Here is a 22,476-nt window from a genome sequence, read left to right as displayed (position 1 = left end):
AAATTGTCTCCAAAACCAAACTTATCAAAAGCAAACAAAATAAAGTCTTTGGATATGCTATCAAAAGCGCGTCGAAAATCAACTGCCAATAAAACTCCAGGTTTATCCATTGTATTCATAATATCTATGGTGTCATCAATAAGTCTAATCATTGTGCTAATTTTCCTACCTTTCATAAAACCAACCTGATTTTCATGAATAATATCACAAATTACAGTTGAAAGTCTCCTTGCCAGACAGTTTGCGAGGATCTTGTAATCTGTGTTAGTCAGAGATATGGGTCTCCAATTCCCGAGATCATCTCTGGGTAATTCTTTCCCTTTATGGATTAATGTCAAGACAGCTTGTTTTTGAGTGGTCGATAACTCGCCATTAGCAAAGGATGATATAAAGGAGGCATGAACTACATCCCTAATCTTCAGCCAAAATACTTTATAAAAACAGGTAGTGAGGCCATCTGGACCTGGGGCTGAAACGTTATTTAATAGTTTTAGAGCAACTGTTAATTCCTCTTTGGTAATATCAGAATCTACATTGCCTTTTTGGTCATTGGAGAGAAACGGTATATTCAAATCTTGTACAAATTCCTGTGCGCTCACTTCGTTAAATTCAGATTGTTTTTCATATGCATCTTTAAAAAAACGTACCTGTTCTTTCATAATTTCTTGCTGTGTATTTACTACCCTTCCATCTTTTGTTTGCAACCGGTCCATAATTTTCATATTGGCTTTACTTTTTTCCAAGTTCAAAAAATATTTGGTGTTCTTCTCCCCTTCTTCTATAAACTGGACACGGGAACGAACTTGGGCACTTTTGGCTTTTTCCAGTGACAGTACCTCAAGCTCTGATTTAATATTTTCTCTCTTTATCTTTCTTTCTTTATTTGGTGTTTAACGTCGTTTTCAACCATTCAAGGTTATATCGCGACGGGGAAAGGGGGGAGATGGGATAGGGGAAAGGGGGGAGATGGGATAGAGCCACTTGTTAATTGTTTCTTGTTCACAAAAGCACTAATCAAAAAATTGCTCCAGGGGCTTGCAACGTAGTACAATATATGACCTTACTGGGAGAATGCAAGTTTCCAGTACAAAGGACTTAACATTTCTTACATACTGCTTGACTAAAATCTTTACAAACATTGACTATATTCTATACAAGAAACACTTAACAAGGGTAAAAGGAGAAACAGAACCGTTAGTCGCCTCTTACGACATGCTGGGTAGCATCGGGTAAATTCTTTCTCGTCCCAACCAATATGGGACTCCCCCTAACCCGCGGGGGGATTCTCTCTTTATCAAAAGCGTCTCATCCTGTGGTTTATTGGCTAATAGTGTATCAGATTCATCTAATTCCCTCTGAAGAGAAACACAATAATTAGTTTGTTTTCGTTTCCTTCCTGCTGCATAGGCTGTACACAAATCACGCATTCGTACTTTCAATAATTTCCATTTTAAGTGAGCATTCATATCCATATTTTCTAATAAAAAGGCATCAATCAAATCAATCATCAGGTCAACAAAAAATTTGTCACTCAATAATTGGTTATTGAATTTCCAATAAGAGGGACCACGTTTGATATTTACAAACTGAATTTTGAGTTCAAGCAGACGATGATCTGTGTGTGGTACTGACAAAATATTACAAAAAAGGGTTTTATCAAATAAATGATCAGAAACGAAAATATACTGTTCAAAAAAAGAAACGCATAGCTTGTAATATTTGGTTAATTTAGTTATATGGCTACAAGGATATCCACCAAACTGCAGAAAATGTTTATCTGGTCGTTGACCTTTCGTCCATTGCCACAAGTGAGCTCTGCACGTGACGCATGCGTTATCAGTGGCTACAATGTCAAAATTGCTCATTTGGCATGACCACTCGTCATGCTTCAGTGTAATCTCGTGAAACTCAGGGAATATTGAGCTCTCACCATGTCTTCCAAAACCCATAAAAGCGGATTGTTCGCCACAAAGAAATCAGACGACAATTCAGCGACGAAAGATGGCCCGATTGAGCAGAGAAGACCGCCAAATTGCATTGGGTCGTTTACAAGCAGGCCAAAGTCAAAGTGCAATCGCCAGGCACTTCCACGTGTCCCAGAGCACCATCAGTAGACTGTGGGTCAGGTTTCAAGCCACTGGCTCCGTTGCTGACTTGCCACGAGCGGGAAGACCAAGGGCGACAACTGCTGCTCACGACCGCTTCATACGGCTCCGCCACCTCCGGAATCGTTTCCTGTCGGCCTCATCTTCTGTCCAGGCTCTCCCCGGGCCACACCGATTATCGGACCAGACCGTGCGGAACCGCCTGCATGAAGCTGGTTTGAGAGCTCGCAGACCTCACAGAGGAGCTGTCCTCACCCGCCGCCATCGCCAGAACCGAGTGCAGTGGGGCAACCAGCACCTTCGCTGGACCGTCCGGAATCACTGGAGACACGTGTGGTTCAGCGACGAGTCCTACTTCCTGCTCCAGCGACATGATGGTCGGAGGAGGGTCTACCGGAGAGTAAACGAACGTTACGCGCCCAACTGTGTGGATGAGGCACCCGTTCATGGTGGTGGAGGCGTCATGGTGTGGGGGGCGATCAATACCGCTGGAAGGAGCACCCTGGTGCACATCCAAGGGCGCATAACTGCCCAGCGATACGTGGAGGAAATTCTGCGCCCACACGCCCTTCCTCTTCTGGCTGACCAGGATGCCATATTCCAACAGGACAACGCTCGCCCGCACACAGCACGACTCACCACCCAGTTCCTCACCGACCACTATGTCCAGGTGCTTCCCTGGCCATCCATGTCGCCAGACATGAACCCGATAGAACACCTCTGGGATGAATTGGACAGACGTGTGCGCAGGCGAGAAGAAGCGCCGGCAAATCACCGCGATCTATTGCAGGCACTTCAGGAGGAGTGGGACACCATCCCACAGCAAGATATCCGGCATCTGATCCAGTCCATGCCCAGAAGGTGCCGGGCAGTTGTTGCTGCTCAAGGCAGTCACACCCCCTACTGACTTGACAGCCTCGGCACCCAATCGTATTGATTGACTGATTGATTTGAAGATGCAAATGAACTGTGTGTGCATTCAACTGTGTCCATACCAAATTTCAAACAAATAATCTAAATATTGGATTTTCTGTTAATTTTTTCGAAAAATAAAACAAATTTGGCAAGTAGCAACTATGCGTTTCTTTTTTTGAACAGTATAATAATCGAGACGACGGGCTATAAAGGGATTCTTCCTACTCCAGGAAAACTCCTTTTCATCTGTGTGAAACAGGCGCCAAACATCATTTTAGACATTATTATTTAAGAATTGCTGGAAATTTACCACATCAACCGTTTTATGCTTTTCTCCACTTACAATATCTAAATCGTTATTCAAAACACAATTAAAATCACCACAGATTATTTTCTCACCATCTAAATTTTCTAAATACTCATTTACTTGTTTCCACAATTGACTTTTTTCCAAAGAATTATTAGGAAAATAAAGGTTCATCACGTAAAAACAATTGTTATCCGAAATAATTTTAACACATAATATTCTTTCTGTTTTAAACATTATTTCCACATCACAACTGTAACTCTTTTTTATTAGGATCATTTGACCCATTCTTTGACATGTAAGTGATGAGTGATACACTTTTCCACCCCATTCTCTCTCCCACTGGTCTTTTACATCGTCAGTAATGTACGATTCTTGCAGACATATTAAATCATACTTTCTTTTTTTAAATAAATCAAATAATGATCTTCTTTTTCTTTTGTTGCGCAATCCTCTTACATTAAGAGAACATATTGAAACGCCATTCATTACACACGTCTATCATAATGTCGCAAAAACCATCTCGTTGTCCTTTAACATAGCCAAGTCGCGTGGCACGTGAAAGCACACGTAAACACGGGGGCGCGGTCACGGGTTACGGGTCAGCATAGGGAACTGCCCGCATCCTGTGAGTTGCTGAGTTCGTTTTCAGGCCTGATGCACGTGTCATTGTTTGCATCGCTAGTGTTGTCGGATGTGCGTGACCCTGACAGCCTCGCTTGTTTCGTGTTGTGCGTTGTCGGGCTCATGTTTTGTTGTGGAGATCCGGAGCGTGATCGTTGTCGCTTCGCTGAGCTGCCATCTCTTTTACTAAATCCGTGCAGGGTGCGCTGCCCAGAGATATGTTTAGGCTTCGACGTCCTAGAACGACCTCTGTCTCTGCTGGGAGAGGTACTGGGACTTCGTTGCCTCTGTCTCTCTGGCGCCTTGGGCTGTGTGCTAGTGTTGGACGGGGGAGGGGGAGGAGGATGGGGAGGGGGCATGTTGTTGACAGGGGTCATGTCACATTCAGGGTCACCTGCTTTGTGGTTGTCTTTTAGACACTGCTTGCATTTAGCGGGGTTGGGGCACTGTGCTGTCGAGTGAGACTTTTCAAAGCAGCGCCCACATTCTGCATGCAGTTGCCTGTTCTCTATGGTAGAGGGTAGCTTTAAAGGGGCCTATGCTAACTGTACGGGGGAGGGGTTCGGGGGGAGTGGTAATGTAGAGAAACCGCCTGCCTGTTTTCCATCTGGTGAGTTTGCCGTTGCTGTCTCTATCCCTTTCTAGAATAACCTTGGAGCGAAGTTCAACTCCCAGAGAATGTACAGCTTTGGAGATTTCCAGATCAGAAAAAGAAAGTGGAATGTTACTCACAGTGACTTTAGTCGAAGGGCTCTCATCCTGCCTACCATCCGCTGCTAGCACAATGAAGGGATTTTTGTCAGTGACAGAGACTTGTACCCCCCGCACAACAAAACCACCGATAAGTAAGGTGTGCCTACTTTCTTTGGTAGCAGGGTACACACGCTATAGGCCACCGATGCGTTGGGCACCCTCTATAGAGTTATGACCGCTGGCTCTTTCTGCAGCCGCACACAGTTCAGCTGTCGAAAAATCCTTAGTTTCAAAGGCGGGCAGGTTATTGTTTTTGATGAACACCGGCAGCGTTGAGTTAGTCGTACTGTCCGACATGATTATTACAGGAGGGAAGACAAACAGAAAAATAAAAAAAAACAAGAGAGAGAAAAAAACAGAAAAAAGCAGAACAAAAAAACAACGGCGAGAAAGGGCGGAAAACAGCACAGACTCTAAATAAAAGACCGAACAAGCTCACAAAAGCATAATGAAAAAGACTTAGCAATGTAGTAGCATCATCCAGATGATAGTCGAATGTTGAGCGATATTATCCAGCCACAGAGTACATAGAGAAACTGCAGTTCACACACAGGTAACCAGTCACAGGTAAAGCGTGAGGAAGGGCGCAGCTACGGCCAGGCACGTCTTGACAGCGCGAGGACAGCTCAGTGAGTCTGCTTGACATGACCTCATTTACATGATATACACACATTTGATTTGAACGATTATTATCTCATGAGTGTCTCTCTCACGTATGTATAGGATAAATAATAAATTGACAGCTTCTAACAGTAACACAAACATTCTTAAATCATAACAGATTTCTTTTTTTCAACAAGAAAAGATCAGTACTATTGGAAGTTTTGAAAGTTTGAAAAAAGGGAGCCTGGAAGCAGGTCACGCAAGGTCGTGTTTCCCAAAGCTGATGAATTTTCTGCATATTGCTTGCTTCTTTGAAGCCAACCGATACCTACATGTGACTCGCAGTCGTTTGTTGCATTTTAGATTCAGAGGTACACAATAACGTGCTATTGCAGATCACAACCTGACGACGAAATTGGGAAAAAAAGGAAAGTGTGTGACACAGGTCCACGATGGCTGAGGGGTAAAATAAACCCTGAAATCTGGTGTGTGGTTTACACAAGCTAAATAGCCATTCAAACGCAGTGTCATTTAATGCTGTTAAATGCTATTGCAAGTGTGACACATTCCATAAGGCCAAAAAGAAAAATATGTCTGTTTCCGGTAACAACGCCGAAAAAAATAGGGTCGGTCGGTCGGTCGTTTTTTTAAAATGTTTATTTTTTATTTGTTTACCTTTTTTTTTAACGTTTTGTTAACGTCTTTTTACGTTTAATTATTTTTTTTTTAAACGCTTCCTTAGTTTACTTACAATTATTTAGCACATGTTTTTGACCTAGATATATTGAAACTAAATAAAGTATACTTGACTTCACTTTTTTTTTTGTGTGTGTGTGCGAAAAGCGAAAAAAACCTTTAGGGTCGGCGCTAAAAAATAGGGTCGGTCGGGTTACCAGAAACAGACATTTTTCTTTTTGGCCTAAGGTTAAAACTGCTTTTTTTGTGAGAAGATTTAAATCGTTTTGTAAACCATTTGAGACAGACTGGGGCTTTAAACTACACACTCCACATGATGTTGGTCGGGGACTAAGAACAAATTGTAGTGGTAATTTCTCTTGTGACTGTGTTGGTGATAGTATATATATATACATGTACTACCCATACTCTGCAAAGAGGCGGTAAGAGGTTAATACTTATTTATTTGGCAATTACATTCAGCCTTGCAACCAACAACAGCTCTAAGCAGACAATACAGTGTTCTAGATGATCGAACATATAGCAAAGACCTGTACGTGTACGAGTAGATATTGCGTCAACCATGACTCACTTTTTTCTCCAATGTTCCAAATGCATACGTTGTTAATGTTATGCTCCCACCAAGACTGCAGATCTTGGCAAACGCCTGACGTAAAAACTAAATTTGATGACGCTAACCGTACACGTTTCCGTACTTGTCCTGAAAAGTGCTGATCTAGATCTTGCTAATGTCAAAAGCAATGGTTCGCTTAATATCATCAAAGCTAAATGAAATAGTTATAGATTGCATGTGGTAGATTTCAGTCCCATGCAAATATCATAACATATATTATCTACACAATAACAAAGATTGCGGGTTAGTTAATTGTAGTAGCAGAAGTAGTAGTAGTAGTAGAAGTAAGGACCGGAAAGGGTTTTCCATAACCCTCGCCGCTTTTTTAGCGTCACTTCTCATTTGCAGATTTCGTGAAGGTATATAATATGTTACAGTTTATCTGTGAAACCAGGGAATACATGTGTATTAGGCCAAAAAATAAAGTTGTATGTTTCTGGTAACATGGCTACAAAAAATAGGGTAGGTAGGTAGGGATTTTTTAATTTTTTTGTGGTCAGGGTAGAAAATAACTATACAGTGACGCAAAGAGACTGGACTTACTATACAAAGAGAAAGACAACACATTACAAAACAAATGAGACAAAAGGGATGCGGGGTTATCCCCCTTGTGTCGTCTGCCGTCTGTTACTTTCGTTTTGACGCTTTTTTCTTCGTTTTTTTTTTTTTTACAAATGCAATAAAAAAGTCTAGGGTCGGCGGGAAAAAACTAGGTAGACCAGAAACATACAAATTTTTTGGTGGCCTTAACTAAACTATTTTAGGAAATACATGAATTAACTGTTTTTCCGTCAGTTAATTCATGTATTACCTAGTTAATACACGTATTCCCTGGTTTCACAGATTAACTGTAACAATATATAACATGCTCAAAACAACAAAATGCAGCAGAAAAACGATTTTAGCCATGGATCCAATAATCAAATTATTTCATCGTCGGTCGCAGCATTGATTTTTCTGCAGCAAAGCAGTTTTTTGCTGAAGAGAGACAAGGATACGAACACATCTTTACCCAAGCACTGAAGGAAATGGGAATGCAAAGAATGCTGCGCAAAATTAGACCAATCATTATTGTGCATAAAAAATGTTTTGCTTTGGAGAAAAAAAACCCTGATACAGCATTTTCATAATTCGACAATAAATACATTTCGGCCTTAGCTATAAAGGCGGAACACCTAATACATAGGCTAGCTGTTAGTGGCGGGAGATAAGCATGGTAAAGGGGGACACTGCATTCTGCTGTATTTTGGTAGATTGTTACCGGACTTACGCAGGGTCCACAGGTGAGCCCAAGCGAACCACGGGATGTGGCAAGCGTAACCACGCGATGGGATATCCCGTGGCCGGTTCTGGACCCTGCTCCCTCCAGATCTGAGGCCTGGGGCTGGTAGCAAAGCCCCGCAAAACAGCAGCATGGGTGCCGGAAAGCAAGCACATGGTAATGGTTTCACACCCCGACCATGCTGACTCAGGGGCAAATGAAGGTTTGCAGTGGATCTCAGACCCGTTGTTGCCAGTCAAACTGAGCCCAGCTTTTGGAGGGATGGAATTTCACAATAAAGCAGTTACCCCCCCCCTTAGCCATGCTTATTTTCCGCCAATCCGTGCCCATTTTATGCCAAAATCTTTACCTATGTTGATTTATCAGTCCAGTAAAAATGAACTTGACCGATCATAAGTCTTGTTTCATTGATTATCTCCCTTTAGCATGATGGGGGATATTTGTGTTGCATGGTTGTTACTGTTAGTCTTGTCATCTGGAGGAAAAAACAAGAAGGGCAAAGCCCACACGACTCACATGCTGAACAGACCTTGATCTTTCTTTCAGAATAATTTTACAATAATTTTACAATAAAACTGAGAAAAACAATATTTATTCAGTAAAGAAAATAATTACAGAAAACTTGGAACTTGAAGATATGTAACCTAACGTGAGTTAGTATGAAAATATAATGTATTTCCCTCACACATATGTAGTTTTGGAAGAGTTATTTTCAATAGTTCAAGGTCAAGGTCACTTCAAAATATATACATTTCAACTTTGAAGGACCCTTGCGACCTTGACGCAAGGTCAACCAAACTGGTGTCCAAAGATAGGGCTTACTTTGCCCTGTATAGCATACATAGCTAAGGTTGCCATTCTCAATAACTTCAGAAAAAACTGTGAAAATGTGAAAAACAATCGTTTTTAAGACAACAATTATGGCCCCTGTGACCTTGACCTTGAAATGAGGTCAAGTTGCCAAACATGTTTCTGAAGATCTTTCTAAAGGATATGGCACTCCTACTGGAAAACTTTATATTCAGTTTGGTCACAACAGGGATGTTCCACAAATTCATACCTATAGGACAAATGTCCTGAGCTCGTCGGCATCAATAGGACATTTGACTGCTTTCAGACATTTTAATAGCACATTATAATTTTGTGAAAAACACAATCATGTGCACACACACATATCAGTGTATGCACCAACATTGTGTGCGTATATTGTTTTATTACTTTTGTTTCAAACAGGACACACACAAAAAAGAAACAAACAAACAAACTAAAAAGCAACCAAAAACTTCAGCACTCTTACTTTGATTGGCACACAAACTGCATGATTTCCTGGCAGAGTTTTTTCTTGACAGATTCGACAAAACATATAGAGATGGTCTCTTTGCTGTCAAATTCTGACCAACTAGTACTAAACAGGGTCAGCCATGAATAGTTAACCTTATTTAAAGACCGTTTGTGTGAGTTTCCTGCTGTAGTGACACCATCTTCAAGTGACGAAACTTTACTTTCCGTGATTGTGGAGGTTTCAGCTGCGACACTGACATTGGCACTGTCATTTTCCAGAATGATGCTATAGCTAGTCGTGTTTTCCCATGTTCTTGGCCCTAATGAAGCACACGATGCCGTTGAAACGCCAAACGTGTTCAGCTTTTGCTGTGCTTTGGCAGGCTTTAGTTTTTTTCGGTGGCATAATTCAGTGCCGTGTGCTTCATCTCTAACCGAAATCAAATTAAAGCAGACGCGAGCCTTGGTCAGTTGGAGTTGTCTCCCTAACTTTAGTGTGCTGTAGACGGGTGTACGCAAACGGCTCATACCACAAACGGTTCTGAAAACGCAAGATCTGCACTGCACAACTTCAGTGACCGCGCTCAGTTAAAAACGATAGGACATCTGACCGCCATGCGGCTATGTGGATCGGATATTTGAGCCTTTTAATCGGTCTATGTCCGATGTCCGACTCCCTGTCACAAATACCAACTGACTGTTATTATTGTTATTGTTATATGAAGTCTTATACCGCGCGCGTATCTCCAGACTCGGACTCAAGGCGCAGGGATCTATTTATGCCGTGTGAGATGCATACATGTCAACCCCTATCAATGTTTTCCTGTATCACATTACCAAAAAACTGTATCATCAGGCCAAAAAACTGTACATAGCGCGCGGCACCGCGGTATTACCGCGTAAGGCAGAATTTGAAAGTTGTGTTTATGGTAGTGAGGTGCATGGTATAAAGATCAATCAATTTCATCATAAAATGCCAATCAATACTGATTTCAGTGCTTCTGTTCTGATAATGAACTAAAATCAGTATTGATTTGAATTGTATGAAAAAGTGATGTGTATTGAATATGCTTTCTTATTATCATTTCATGATTTATCTATAAACTATAATGAACACAGGCAAAATCCATTCTTCACATTCCTGATTTTATGTCCAGTCCCGGATTTTCCCGAATAGTGCAAAAGTTTCCCGATTAAACATTTTTCGAGTATAGTTATATAATGACTGGAGTGTATTTTCAAGCGCCTGTACTCGGCGTAGTTTCACTTCTGAAATCTCGTTTAGCGCGAGGCTTCGTCACACAAACGCTGTGATCAAAATCGAAACTAAACGAGAATAAGCGAGATTTGTGGCTAGCGCATGCGCTTCAGTCGAATGTGGATGAGAAGCAGAAGAAGAAGCAGCAGCAGACGACCACAAAATGAAGAAAACAACGGTCCAGCGCCCGAAAGTTCTTGTAAAATTTGAAAAGAGTTACAAACAAGAGTATGACTTCATCTCCGAATCGACAAGACGCGGCTTACATTTCGCGTTTTGCACCAAGTGCCGCGAAGATATCAGCATCGGACATGGACTCGGAGGCCGGGGGGATATTGAAGCTCATTCAAGAACAGCAAAACATGAACGGAACCGTGATCGGAAACCGATCTCACGCTTTCGTCCAATCGGAATATTTCTCCCCCCCTTTTTTTTTTACAAATGTCATTTTTGAAATTTCTCGTATCAATGAAGTTTTTCCGCATCAATCCCCGTGATACGCCGTATCACTCGAAAATCAAGAAAAATCCGTATCCGATACGGGAAATCCGTATCAGTTGACAACTCTGGAGATGGAATTTTTTTTACACAATACGTCACGCATTCACATCGACCAGCAGATCTCAGCCATTTCGGCACATATCCTACTTTTCACGGCCTATTATTTCAAGTCACACGGGTATTTTGGTGGACATTTTTTATCTATGCCTATACAATTTTGCCAGGAAAGACCCTTTTGTCAATCGTGGGATCTTTAACGTGCACACCCCAATGTAGTGTACACGAAAGGACCTCGGTTTTTCGTCTCATCCGAAACACTAGCACTTGAATCCACCACCTAGGTTAGGAAAGGGGGGAGAAAATTGCTAACACCCTAACCCAGGGTCGAACTCGCAACCTCTCGCTTCCGAGCGCAAGTGCGTTACCACTCGGCCACCCAATCACAGTAACTGTACGAATAAAGCGCAGTGAGCATATATATGATTATGCGCTATAGCAAATGTCCATTATTATTATTATCATTATAATCACTTTTGAGTTTTTTTGTGTGTGCACAGATGTAAAGTCGGCCGAATGACATCTTTCTGAAACCAGATTTTGTTGAACAACCATATTTTTATCACCAACTTTGTTTCTGTCTTGTGAAACTGGCGCCTGTTCTGTTTGTGTGACCCCCTCTCACTCTATAGAATCACAAATGACAAAGCGTCATGTCTTGTGAAACTGGCCCCTGTTCTGTTTGTGTGACCCCCTCACTCCATAGAATCACAAATGACATTAAGCGTACCATGTCTTGTGAAACTGGCCCCTGTTCTGTTTGTGTGACCCCCTCTCACTCTATAGAATCACAAATGACAAAGCGTCATGTCTTGTGAAACTGGCCCCTGTTCTGTTTGTGTGACCCCCTCTCACTCCATAGAATCACAAATGACAAAGCGTCATGTCTTGTGAAACTAAAAGATCAGGGATGGCCAAATCTCAAATTTTAACTAGCCAGCCTGGCGAGTAAATTCAAGAAAGACACTAGCCCGCCAGAAATGTCGCTGGCCCGATACATACCACTGTTGCTGCATCAGTCTTTATATGGCTTTGAAACTTGATAGTACAACCAAAAGAGTTGCATTTGACCTGACTTTTCACTGGCCAGCCGGGCGAGTTGCCAGGCAGTTTCTACTAGCCTGGCAGATTTGTTTATCTGCCCCTGGCGATCAGGCGGACGATTTGGCCCCCCCTGAAGATGTCTTTTCAATTCTGTTCCAACTTCCATGGAGTTAAGTCTCACTATATTTTCCTTCCCAAGACATAACTTCACATAGGTTTTGTTCACACATATAGTACCCAAAAGATGTCACTTGGACATTAAAAGCAACCAGTCTGCAGAGAAGCACATGACTTTGGCAGAGTTTTGCGGATGTTGATTTTGTTTTCGGTATCTGATTTCTTTTGTTAGCCTTACCATTTGGCTGTGGTTCAGTAGAGTGCCAATAATGCGGTGTTTCAGGTTCAGCGACATCAATCTCTATCTTGACGTCAGACAGAATTGCCACGTCACCTTCCTCCATGCTGCAGTGAGAAGTTTCAGCGAGTAGTCCTGACAGTTCACTGCTCGAGGCTTGCATGATGGTCCCCCTCTTTTCACTGTTTAGGCTTGACTTCACAATGGCGGTTCCACAGGAAAATCTCTAAGATTAGATTTAGAATTCCTGAATTCCATGCAGTATGTCGTTATTAAAATTACAAGTAATTTATTTTAGCTGCGTTTTCTTTCATTTAGTTATTGATTTAAACTTTTCTTAAATCAAAATTGCAAACCATACTCAAAACTTTTAAGAAATACCAAAACATTTCGAAAAACAATTAAACATCAAATTCTTACAGGAACTCCCACCTGTGGGATTCCCTGTATCCCCCTACAGATAGTCCACCTACAGGGAATCAAACTCTTTTGGTCGACATAGACCCCATCAGCCTCACTAGCACTATAGTACTCTGAGTAGTACTAGTAGCAGCTACAAAGAGGACGTCAGAGGGGCGTCAGCCAAAATAAACTCCAGACTGCCAATTTCAAGAGGTACAATTATTTAGATGGAGAAAGGCACGTCAAGATCTTGCAATTGAAGCAGATTTGTGATGAAATTCGATCGATTTTACCCCCAAATTCGATTTATTCGAAAACGCACCGAGTGGTTACGTCCCTTGAAATTGAATAAGAAAAGGATCTAATAATTTCAAAGTCAAAATACCATTTGTCGTCACAAATTAGACTCCATGTGTGGAATAAATGGTCGAAAGTTCGATCAGCAGCACTTTGGAGGGGAGGAGTAAGAGTCAGTAATGAGTTTATGTGAGATAAACAAACCCGTCTGACGTCCTTCCTGTAGCTCAGCTGCATCAGTGCCGCATGCCCGCCTCTCCTCAAAATCCACTAAAGTCTACTCCCCATGATTTTGTCCTCATCTATTACCTTGAGTACGTAGTTCTAAAGGCAAAAAGAATCTTGTACGCATTCTTCAACTTGTCATTGGTCGGCTGATAACTGTAATTCCGGCCTAACCACTCTCCGAATGAAAAAAATGACGACAAAAAAAATGTCTGTGGTCTAAACGAATCAGCAGTCAACCAGAATGACTTCCCCTGTTAAATGTCTTTTCGCCAAAAACTGAGAAATAATATCGAACGGACACTAAACACATAATTTAAAGTCTCAGTGGGTGCTTCTTAGAGACATACATGTATTTTTATGTTCACTTTGACACACACACACACACACACTCGACACACAAACAAGAACAAGAATTTATTCCGCCATATAGTATACAAGCCATTGGTATTTGTCCTGGTGTGGATAGCAATCTTACACCCATACACTCCTTCGATTATATATGATTAATTAGTATAAAAATAAAGTCTAACAACACATACTCTCAGACACAGACAGACACTGAGACAGACAGACAGAGTACAGACAGACAGGCATGCACAAGACACACACACACACGCGAAGCTCTTTTCATACCATAAACCAGGGACCTATATTTCTAATATAGGTCTTTGCATCAACTCATAGAGGAAAAACAAAAGTCATATCACCTAGCAGACGAAGACATTGAGTATTGTTTTACAGGAAAACTTGAAGATGTGAGCTAAAAAGTCTTCATGTCCTCAGAATTTTAAAGTCCTTTGTTTTATAACAACAAAATACATCAAGTAATAATAAAAATTAAAAAAGGGTATACAGTAGACCTACAAGGTCCTCTAAACAGTCATAACAAGTCAGGTCTTAAACAGGAGGGAGTCTCAATGTGGAGGTAAACTTACAGAGGTTACTGGCAAACAATCTGAAAATTAATTTTCAATGGGTGGCGGTGGTGGGGCAACGTCTTAAGAGATAGGTTCCACTGTAGACCCCAATAAATCCCGTTGCGCATAATGACTTATCGGCCCTGCAACGTAAACATCCAGATCCAGAATAAAAGCACGTTAAGAACAATAATAATGAATTGCAGTCGTGAGAGACCGCACGTACTAGACACCTTTTATTTTACTGGCCATGGCTTCAAAAGGTATTTCTACAATATCTCAAGCAAACATTCAGCAGATTGAATGATTTATACCGCAATCTGCTTGAATTTTGTTGTTGTCACCAAGGCCATCATGCAATCTCAGAGGCACAGCTCTTTCTGTAAAAACAGATCACAGGTTCAGCTCCCTATCTCATATCTCCTTTAAATCCAAAAACAAAGAGACTGCCAACGTAAGGCCAACAACAACAAAAAGTCTGTTTACGGTAACATAGGCCAAAAAATAAGGTCGGTAGGTCGGGATATTTTATTATTTTTTTTTTCCCCCAAAACCCTATTTTTAAGTTATTTTGTCAAAAAACAAAGATTTTTTTCCCAAATGCCACAAAAAAAAGTCTAGGGTTGCGCGAAAAAATAGGGTCGGTCGGGATATCGTAAACAGACTATTTTGTTGTTGTTGCCTAATCAAAAAACAAGAAAGGTAGGTTGTTGGAACATTTGTTATTGACAAAAAAATACATTCACATATATTTGTTTTTATTTATTTATATTTAGTTTTTGGATTTTTTCAGATCTCCTTAGTAAAGGTTTACATTGGATAAGCCCATCCCATCACTGGGACGCATACTAGAAATCAACATCCTGTTGGGTTTTTAATTTTTTTATTTTATTTTTTTTATCTCTGCAGAGTTAAATTTCTTGTATGAATTAATTTCTTGAAAGTCACGGGCCCCTAGTTATTTCTCACTGTGCACATACAGTGGTCTTTTGCTTGTTTGCTTAACGCCCAGCCGACCACGAAGGGCCATATCAGGGCGGTGCGGCTTTGACATTTAACGTGCGCCACACACAAGACAGAAGTCGCACCACAGGCTTCGTGTCTCACCCAGTCCCATTATTCTGACACCAGACCAACCAGTCCTAGCACTAACCCCATGCCAGACGCCAGGCGGAGCAGCCACTATACTAGATTGCCAATTTTAAAGTCTTAGGTATGACCCGGCCGGGGTTCGAACCCACAACCTTCCGATCACGGGGCGGACGCCTTACCACCAGGCCAACCGTGCCGGTCACATACAGTGGTCACACTGATGGTGTTTGGTATGTGACCAAGTGGAAGGATGGTCTTATCCCATTAAAAGGTCTGCACAAATAGGAGATGGCGAGCCGACTCGCTTACATGCCATAAAAGGACTGCATTTAAAAACGCAACGGAAAGTAGATAGATAGATAGAGAGAGAGAGAGAGAGAGAGAGAGAGAGAGAGAGAGAGAGAGAGAGAGAGAGAGAGAGACAGAGACAGAGAGAGAGAGACTGAGAGAGGAGGTATTGCACCTCGGTTCGACCGAAGAGAAGTTAAAAATAAATTCCTGTTGTGCAGCGGGTTGAAAGAATACCCTATACCTCGGAGATATACCTTCACTCCGGTCTCAACGACCTCACGTGACATTTTATATGGTGGAAAAGAATGCTGTCGCTTATTTTCCTTCTGAGTTCGGTAAAGACTAAAACGATGCTCATTCACGGAAAGAACTATCCAAACTTGCAACCACAGCCGCGGTTGTCCTGTAAGTTCCCGATCCATGTTAAACCCTCATCCTCAGAAGGAAAATAAGCGACAGCATTCTCTTCCACCATATAAAATGTCACGTGACGTCGCTCAGACCGAGTGAAGGTATATCTCCGAGGTATCAGGGTATACTTTATCCCGCTGGTTAACAGGAATTGAAAGTTACCTTATGTACGGTCGAACCGAGGTGCAATGGGTGGAGGGAGGGAGGGAGGGAGGGAGGGAGGGAGGGAGGGGGGAGAGAGGGAGAGAGAGAGAGACAGAGAGAGAGAGAGACTGAGAGAGAGAGAGGGAGAGAGAGAGAAGAGAGAGAGAGAGACAGGGACTGAGAGAGAGACAGAGAGAGAGAGACTGAGAGAGAGAGAGAGAGAGAGAGAGAGAGAGAGAGAGAGAGAGAGAGAGAGAGAGAGAGAGAGAGAAACCACTCTTTGTAGCTTTGAGAGTTTATCCCCGAGTACGCAGTAGGAGGGTCCAGCAGACTTTAATTGTGTGTCTGTGTATCTGTCTGTCTGTCTGTCTGTCTGGACGTAACAGCTTATTGCTGGGAAACTACTGGGCGCAGTTCGTTCAAAAGTTGATACACTAACTTGATAATAGGTCCGATTGATCATATTAAAACTTCATAATGTTACCTGGGACCTAAATGCGAAATATTCCACAAAAACGACTCTTAACAGGGGGAGGTTTGGCGGTGGGAGTACAACTGCCGTGCAGCTAATGGAACAGCCAGCTAGCTGGTGCGAATCACGTCCGCCTATGGCCAAAGTGATCCGGGATCGATTCCCGGCATGGGCGGTCTATATATTTTTATTTTTATTTTAAATTCTTGTTTACTATTGTTTATTATGAACGTTTTAATGTTTTATTTCACTCTAATAATGTTTTTAATTGTGTAAAATAAATAAAAAATTTTTTTTTTTTAAATCCACGTGCACAAGACGAAAGCACGTCTGCCTATGGCCAAAGTGATCCGGGTTCGATTCCCGGCATGGGTGGTCTATTTTCTTTTTTTTTAGTTATTGTTTACTATTGTTTATTATGAACTTTTTAATGTTTTATTTTACTCTAATAATTTTTTTAATTGTGTAAAATAAATAAATATATATATTTTTTTTTTAAATCCACGTGCACAAGACAACAACTTTCATACTGGGGGAGCGAGCCAGTCTGAAGAGTACTCGGGTCCAGCGCCAGCGTTTTTTTTATTGTCCTCAGCTTTAAAAGACCTTTAGACAAAGGGGATATAATTTACAGAAGAAATAAACATAACCATCTCTGCAAGCACACACACCCACACACACTCTCTCTCTTTGTCTCTCCATTCTCTCTCTGCCACACACGCAAACGCACAAAAGCGCGCCCACACTCACGCTCACACAGGGATTCTACCTCCCAGTTGCATCATCATCATACAATAATGCAATTAAAACTCATAAAAAAAGTTTAAAAGCATCAATCACATCATTAAAAGTAAATAAAACATTAAGAATGTTATGGGAACAGACCACCCATCTGTTGCTTACTTCATAGTCTACAATGTACATTCTCTTTTTCCATTTTTTCTTCCTTATATATCCAAAGCCATGGCAATAAAAGTTAAAAACATGCAAGTGATCTGATCACTCTCAAATCACTCGATGCCAGCAGTCGAAACACAGGGATCATGTCGGGCTGAGAGGACATACATTCTGAATGCGTGTCTTCGTGTTTTCCAAGCCCTGAGACTTTAGCTGTGAACGTGGGATCTTTTTCGTGCGCATGTTTGCACACGGGGGTGTTCGGACACCAAAGAGAATCTGCACAAAGTTGACTCTGAGAAATAAATCTCTCGCCGAACGTGGGGATCGAACCAACGCTGATAGCGACCAACTGGCTACAAAGCCAGCGCGCTACCAACTGAGCTAAGTCCCCGCCCTAAGAGGAGAAGAGAAGAGAAGAGAAGAGGGGAGGGGAGGGGAGGGGAGGGGAGGGGAGGGGAGGGGAGGGGAGGGGAGGGGAGGGGAAGGGAAGGGAAGGGAAGGGAAGGGAAGGGAAGGGAAGGGAAGGGAAGAAAAGAGAAGAGAAGAGAAGAGAGTGCGCGTGCGCTATAATACACACCCATACCAGTGCCTCAGTTCGTGTTGTTTGCAGCCATTAATTGATGTCGAGTGTATAAACATCCACAGTCGCCGAACCATAAAGTTCTGGATTTTGTGCCGGATTGACTGAAAGGTAAACACCGTTCCGTGTTCTTGTACTTCCTTAACGTCTCGACGTGTGTCTTTTTAAATCACCAGACCTCAAGTACCTGGAATCACACAGTGTGCAAGTGTACTTTGTACAATTTAGTCAAGTCAGATTTGACTTAGAAATGTTTGGACATGGACGGGGAATCGAGACGAGGGTGTTTCTCCAACTTCTAATACATTGTGACACTGGCACCGCACTCTGCGCATGCATGCTATTTATATCCTGTATGTGTTAATATTTGTTGCTTTAATTCACAAGACCGTTTGAACCTGGCATCACTGACACTAGGTGCGTGCATGCTTATTCTCTCCTGTATGATTTAACATGTGTTTCTTCAAATCAGAAGGCCGTTTGAACCTAGCATCACACTCTGTGCATGCATGCCTTTTCTCTCCTGTATGTGTTAACATGTGTTTCTTCAACGTACCAGCCTGACTAAACCTAGCGCCACATGCTGCCAGTGGGCACACATGCTTTTTCTCTCCCGTATGTGTCAACATATGTCTCTTCAAATGACTAGACCGTGTGAACGTGGCACCACACTCACTGCATGCATGCTTTTTCTCTCCTGTATGCTTCAACGTGTGTTCCTTCAAACGAAAAGACTGAAAGAACCTGGCATCACATTCTGTACACGCATGCTTTTTCTCTCCTGTATGTGATAACATGTGTCTCCTCAAAGAACCAGCACATGAGAGAGTGACACCACACTCAGCGCAGATAAACTCTTTTTTTTTTCCTGTACATCTTGACATGTGGTACTTCAATTTACCAGAACGCAAGAACCCTGCACCACATTTATCGCAGCTAAACTGTTTTATCACTGTATGTATTAACACATGTTTCTCCAAATCACAAGAACGAAAGAACCTGGCACTACATTCTGTGCATGCAATTTTTTCTTCTCCTGTATGTGTATGTGTCAACATGTGTTTCTTCAAAGCACTAGAACTTGAGAGTTTGGCACCACATTCTGTGCATGCATGCTTTTTCTCTCCTGTATGTGTCAACATGTGTTTCTTCAAAGAAGCAGAAAGCACAAACCCTGCACCACATTTATCGCAGATAAACTTGTTCATCCCTGTATGCGTTAACATGTGTTTCTTCAAATAAGAAGACAGTGCAAATCTAGCATCACACTCAGCACATACATACTTTTTCATCTCTGAATGTGTCAACATGTGGTTCTTCAAATCTCCAGAACGCAAGAACCTGGCGCCACATTCTGTGCATGCATGCTTTTTCTCTCCTGTATGTGTCAACATGTGTTTCTTCAAACTACTGGAATGCAGGAAACTTGTACCACAATTATCACAGGCAAACCTTTTTAACCCTGTATGTGTTAACATGTGTTTCTTCAAATAAGAAGACAGTGAGAACCTGGCATCACACTCAGCACACACGTACTTTTTGATCTCTTTCTCTGTATGTGTTAACATGTGATTCTTCAAATAATTAGAACGCAAGAACCTGGCGCCACATTCTGTGCATGCATGCTTTTTCTCTCCTGTATGTGTTAATATGTGTTTCTTCAAATAAGAAGACCGTGAAAACCTGGCATTACACTCAGCACATACATACTTTTTGATCTCTTTCTCTGTATGTGTTAACATGTGGGTCTTCAAATGATAAGAACGCACAAACCTGGCACCACATTCTGTGCATGCATGCTTTCTCTCTCCTGTGTGTGTCAACATGTGTTTCTTCAAGTCATTCTTTTTCATTCCTGCACATGAAAACTTTCCTGTATGAGGTCCCGACATGTGTTTCTTTATTCCCTGTACTTCTTCTTCAGTGTGTTTTAACATGGGTTGTTCCAATGATGGGATGAACATCGCCTCACACTGGGTACATCCACATGGTTTCTCTCCACTGCATGTAATTGTAACCTGCTGCTTCTTGTCACCCATACAGAGGGGTGAGGCATTAGACAATTGAACTGAAACTGTTTGATGTTCTACTTCACACACGTTTTGTGTTTTTGGCATCCGTATCCCTTCTTTCTGCCAGGTATCACTATGAGTGTTGACTGCAGTCTGTGTTTCTGGCGTCTGTATCTCTTGTTTCAACCAGGTATAACTATGAGTGTTGACTGCAGTCTGTGTTTCTGGCGTCTGTATCTCTAATTCCAGCAAGGCATCGCTGTGCATGTTGACTCCTGGAGTCTGTGTTTCTGGTGTCTGTATCCCTTGTTTCAGCCAGGTGTCACTGTGCCTGTTGACTGCAGCGTGTCTGTCCAATGTCTGCACTGTCGGCACGACAGCTGCGTCCACTGTGGCAACAACCTCCCTGACTGGCACTGAAAAGGAGAGTAAGACAAATCGATTCAGAATATGCTATGAATTATGATCCATTCTTAAAAGTATTAACCTTAAAGGCACACTCAGCTTCACGTAAACCATCAGTTTCTGGTAACAGACACTGTCAGGTTTTTACACACAGTACAAACACACAGTACAGTCACTGCTTGAGAACATCCTAGGTGCCCTCCATAAAGAGCAAGCATTTTTCAAAGAATTCAATTTTGCGTGGCCAGCCGGATTGTATAATACGACAATCAGACGCCTCGTTTTAGACATAGACATAGAACACTTTACTATCTCAACGAGAAACTCAGGTGTAGTGTATCACAATAAACAACAAAAAACATAAGAACATAAATAAAATATCGAGGCGCAAATGACTCAAGTCAACTCATAATAGTTAAGATTAGGATGATATCAAAACTAATCTCTCTCTCCCTCTCCCTATTCATATCACATTATGTCACAAGCAGACTGCGGGTTTCATAGGCGCATGGAATTAATATATGTTAAAAGTTGCTTAAAAATGGATCTAGATTTAAACAATATCACATGGCGCTAGACCTAACTTTAAAAATCTACATAGAGAATACTACATGGCTTGCTGTGTCGTACCAATTTACACGAGTTTTTAAAAAAATATTGAACTGCGAGCGAAAGCGAGCTGTTCACTATTTGAAAAAGCAACGAGTGTAAATCTGGTACGAAACAGCAAGCCATGTAGTATTCTGTTTATTCTACATACTGTACTTACGTGTATTTTACTGAAAATGTCCTGCAGTCGAGGCAGCTAAATTGAAGACGCTTGCTTTGGAACCTCGATCTCTTCTAAAAAGCCTCGTGCAATCTATTACGTCAAAGAAAAAAAAACGTCACTCTGAAAGTGTGGCGTGACGTGTTAGTTCTAAAAATTCATCGAGGGTAATTAGCGAGCGCACATTTTTTTTTCTATAATGACGTTTGTCTTAGTGACTTTGGCATCATAGGCAGTGGAAAAACAGGTCCCTGCCAGACTTGCTTGACAAGACCTCATTTACATGATATACACACTTGTATGTGATTTGAACGATTATTATCTCATGAGTGTCTCTCTCACGTATGTAGGATAAAAAATAAATTGACAGCATGTAACAGTAACACAAACATTCTTAAATCATAAAAGATTTTTTTTTTTCAACAAGACTTTCTTTCTTTCTTTCCTTATTTGGTGTTTAACGTCGTTTTCAACCACAAAGGTTATATCGCGACGGGGAAAGGGGGGAGATGGGATAGAGCCACTTGTCAATTGTTTCTTGTTCACAAAAGCACTAATCAAAAATTTGCTCCAGGGGCTTGCAACGTAGTACAATATATTACCTTACTGGGAGAATGCAAGTTTCCAGTACAAAGGACTTAACATTTCTTAATACTGCTTTCAACAAGACAAGATCAGTACCATTGGAAGTTTTGAAAGTTTGAAAAAAGGGAGCCCGGAAGCAGGTCACGCAAGGTCGTGTTTCCCCAAGCAGATGAATTTTCTGCATATAATGCTTGCTTCTTTGAAGCCAACCGCCGCCGATACCTACATGTCACTCGCAGTTGTTTGTTGCATTTTAGATTCAGAGGTACACAATAACGTGCTATTGCAGATCACAACCTGACGACGAAATTGGGAAAAATATGAAAGTGTGTGACACAGGTCCACGATGGCTGAGGGGTAAAATAAACCCTGAAATCGGGTGTGTGGTTTACACAAGCTAAATAGCCATTCAAACGCACTGTGTCATTTAATGCTGTTAAATGCTATTGCAAGTGTGACACATTCCATAAGGTTAAAACTGCTTTTTTCGTGAGAAGATTTAAATCGTTTTGTAAACCATTTGAGACAGACAACAAAGACGTTGCTTTGTGTGTGTTTTTGTTGTTGCTTACTGTAC

General features: G+C 41.6%; 1 protein-coding gene across 5 annotated transcripts in view; it reads right to left on the bottom strand.

The window, feature by feature from the left end:
* Nucleotides 1-22,476, bottom strand: part of LOC138948865 (oocyte zinc finger protein XlCOF6-like) — a 42,923-nt gene that overhangs the window by 11,897 nt on the left and 8,550 nt on the right. The window contains exons 1-2 of one of the 5 annotated variants that reach the window (XR_011450105.1): nt 13,403-13,547; nt 12,395-12,618 (exon numbers count right to left, since the gene is read on the bottom strand). Coding sequence is in view for 1 of the 5 variants with exons in the window: in XM_070320495.1 (XP_070176596.1) it covers nt 18,542-20,556 (2,015 nt within the window). In the remaining 4 variants the exon portion in view is untranslated. Of the gene's footprint in view, nt 1-12,394; nt 12,619-13,181; nt 13,548-18,028; nt 20,557-22,476 lie in introns of those variants that run through there. The other 4 variants (XR_011450107.1, XR_011450106.1, XR_011450104.1 and 1 more) reach the window with 4 other exon arrangements.

This window comes from Littorina saxatilis, linkage group LG15 (assembly GCF_037325665.1).
Source record: "Littorina saxatilis isolate snail1 linkage group LG15, US_GU_Lsax_2.0, whole genome shotgun sequence".
In the NCBI taxonomy this organism is placed as follows: domain Eukaryota; kingdom Metazoa; phylum Mollusca; class Gastropoda; order Littorinimorpha; family Littorinidae; genus Littorina; species Littorina saxatilis.
Note: the sequence above shows the minus strand (reverse complement) of the source record. Positions and strands in the feature narration are given on the sequence as shown.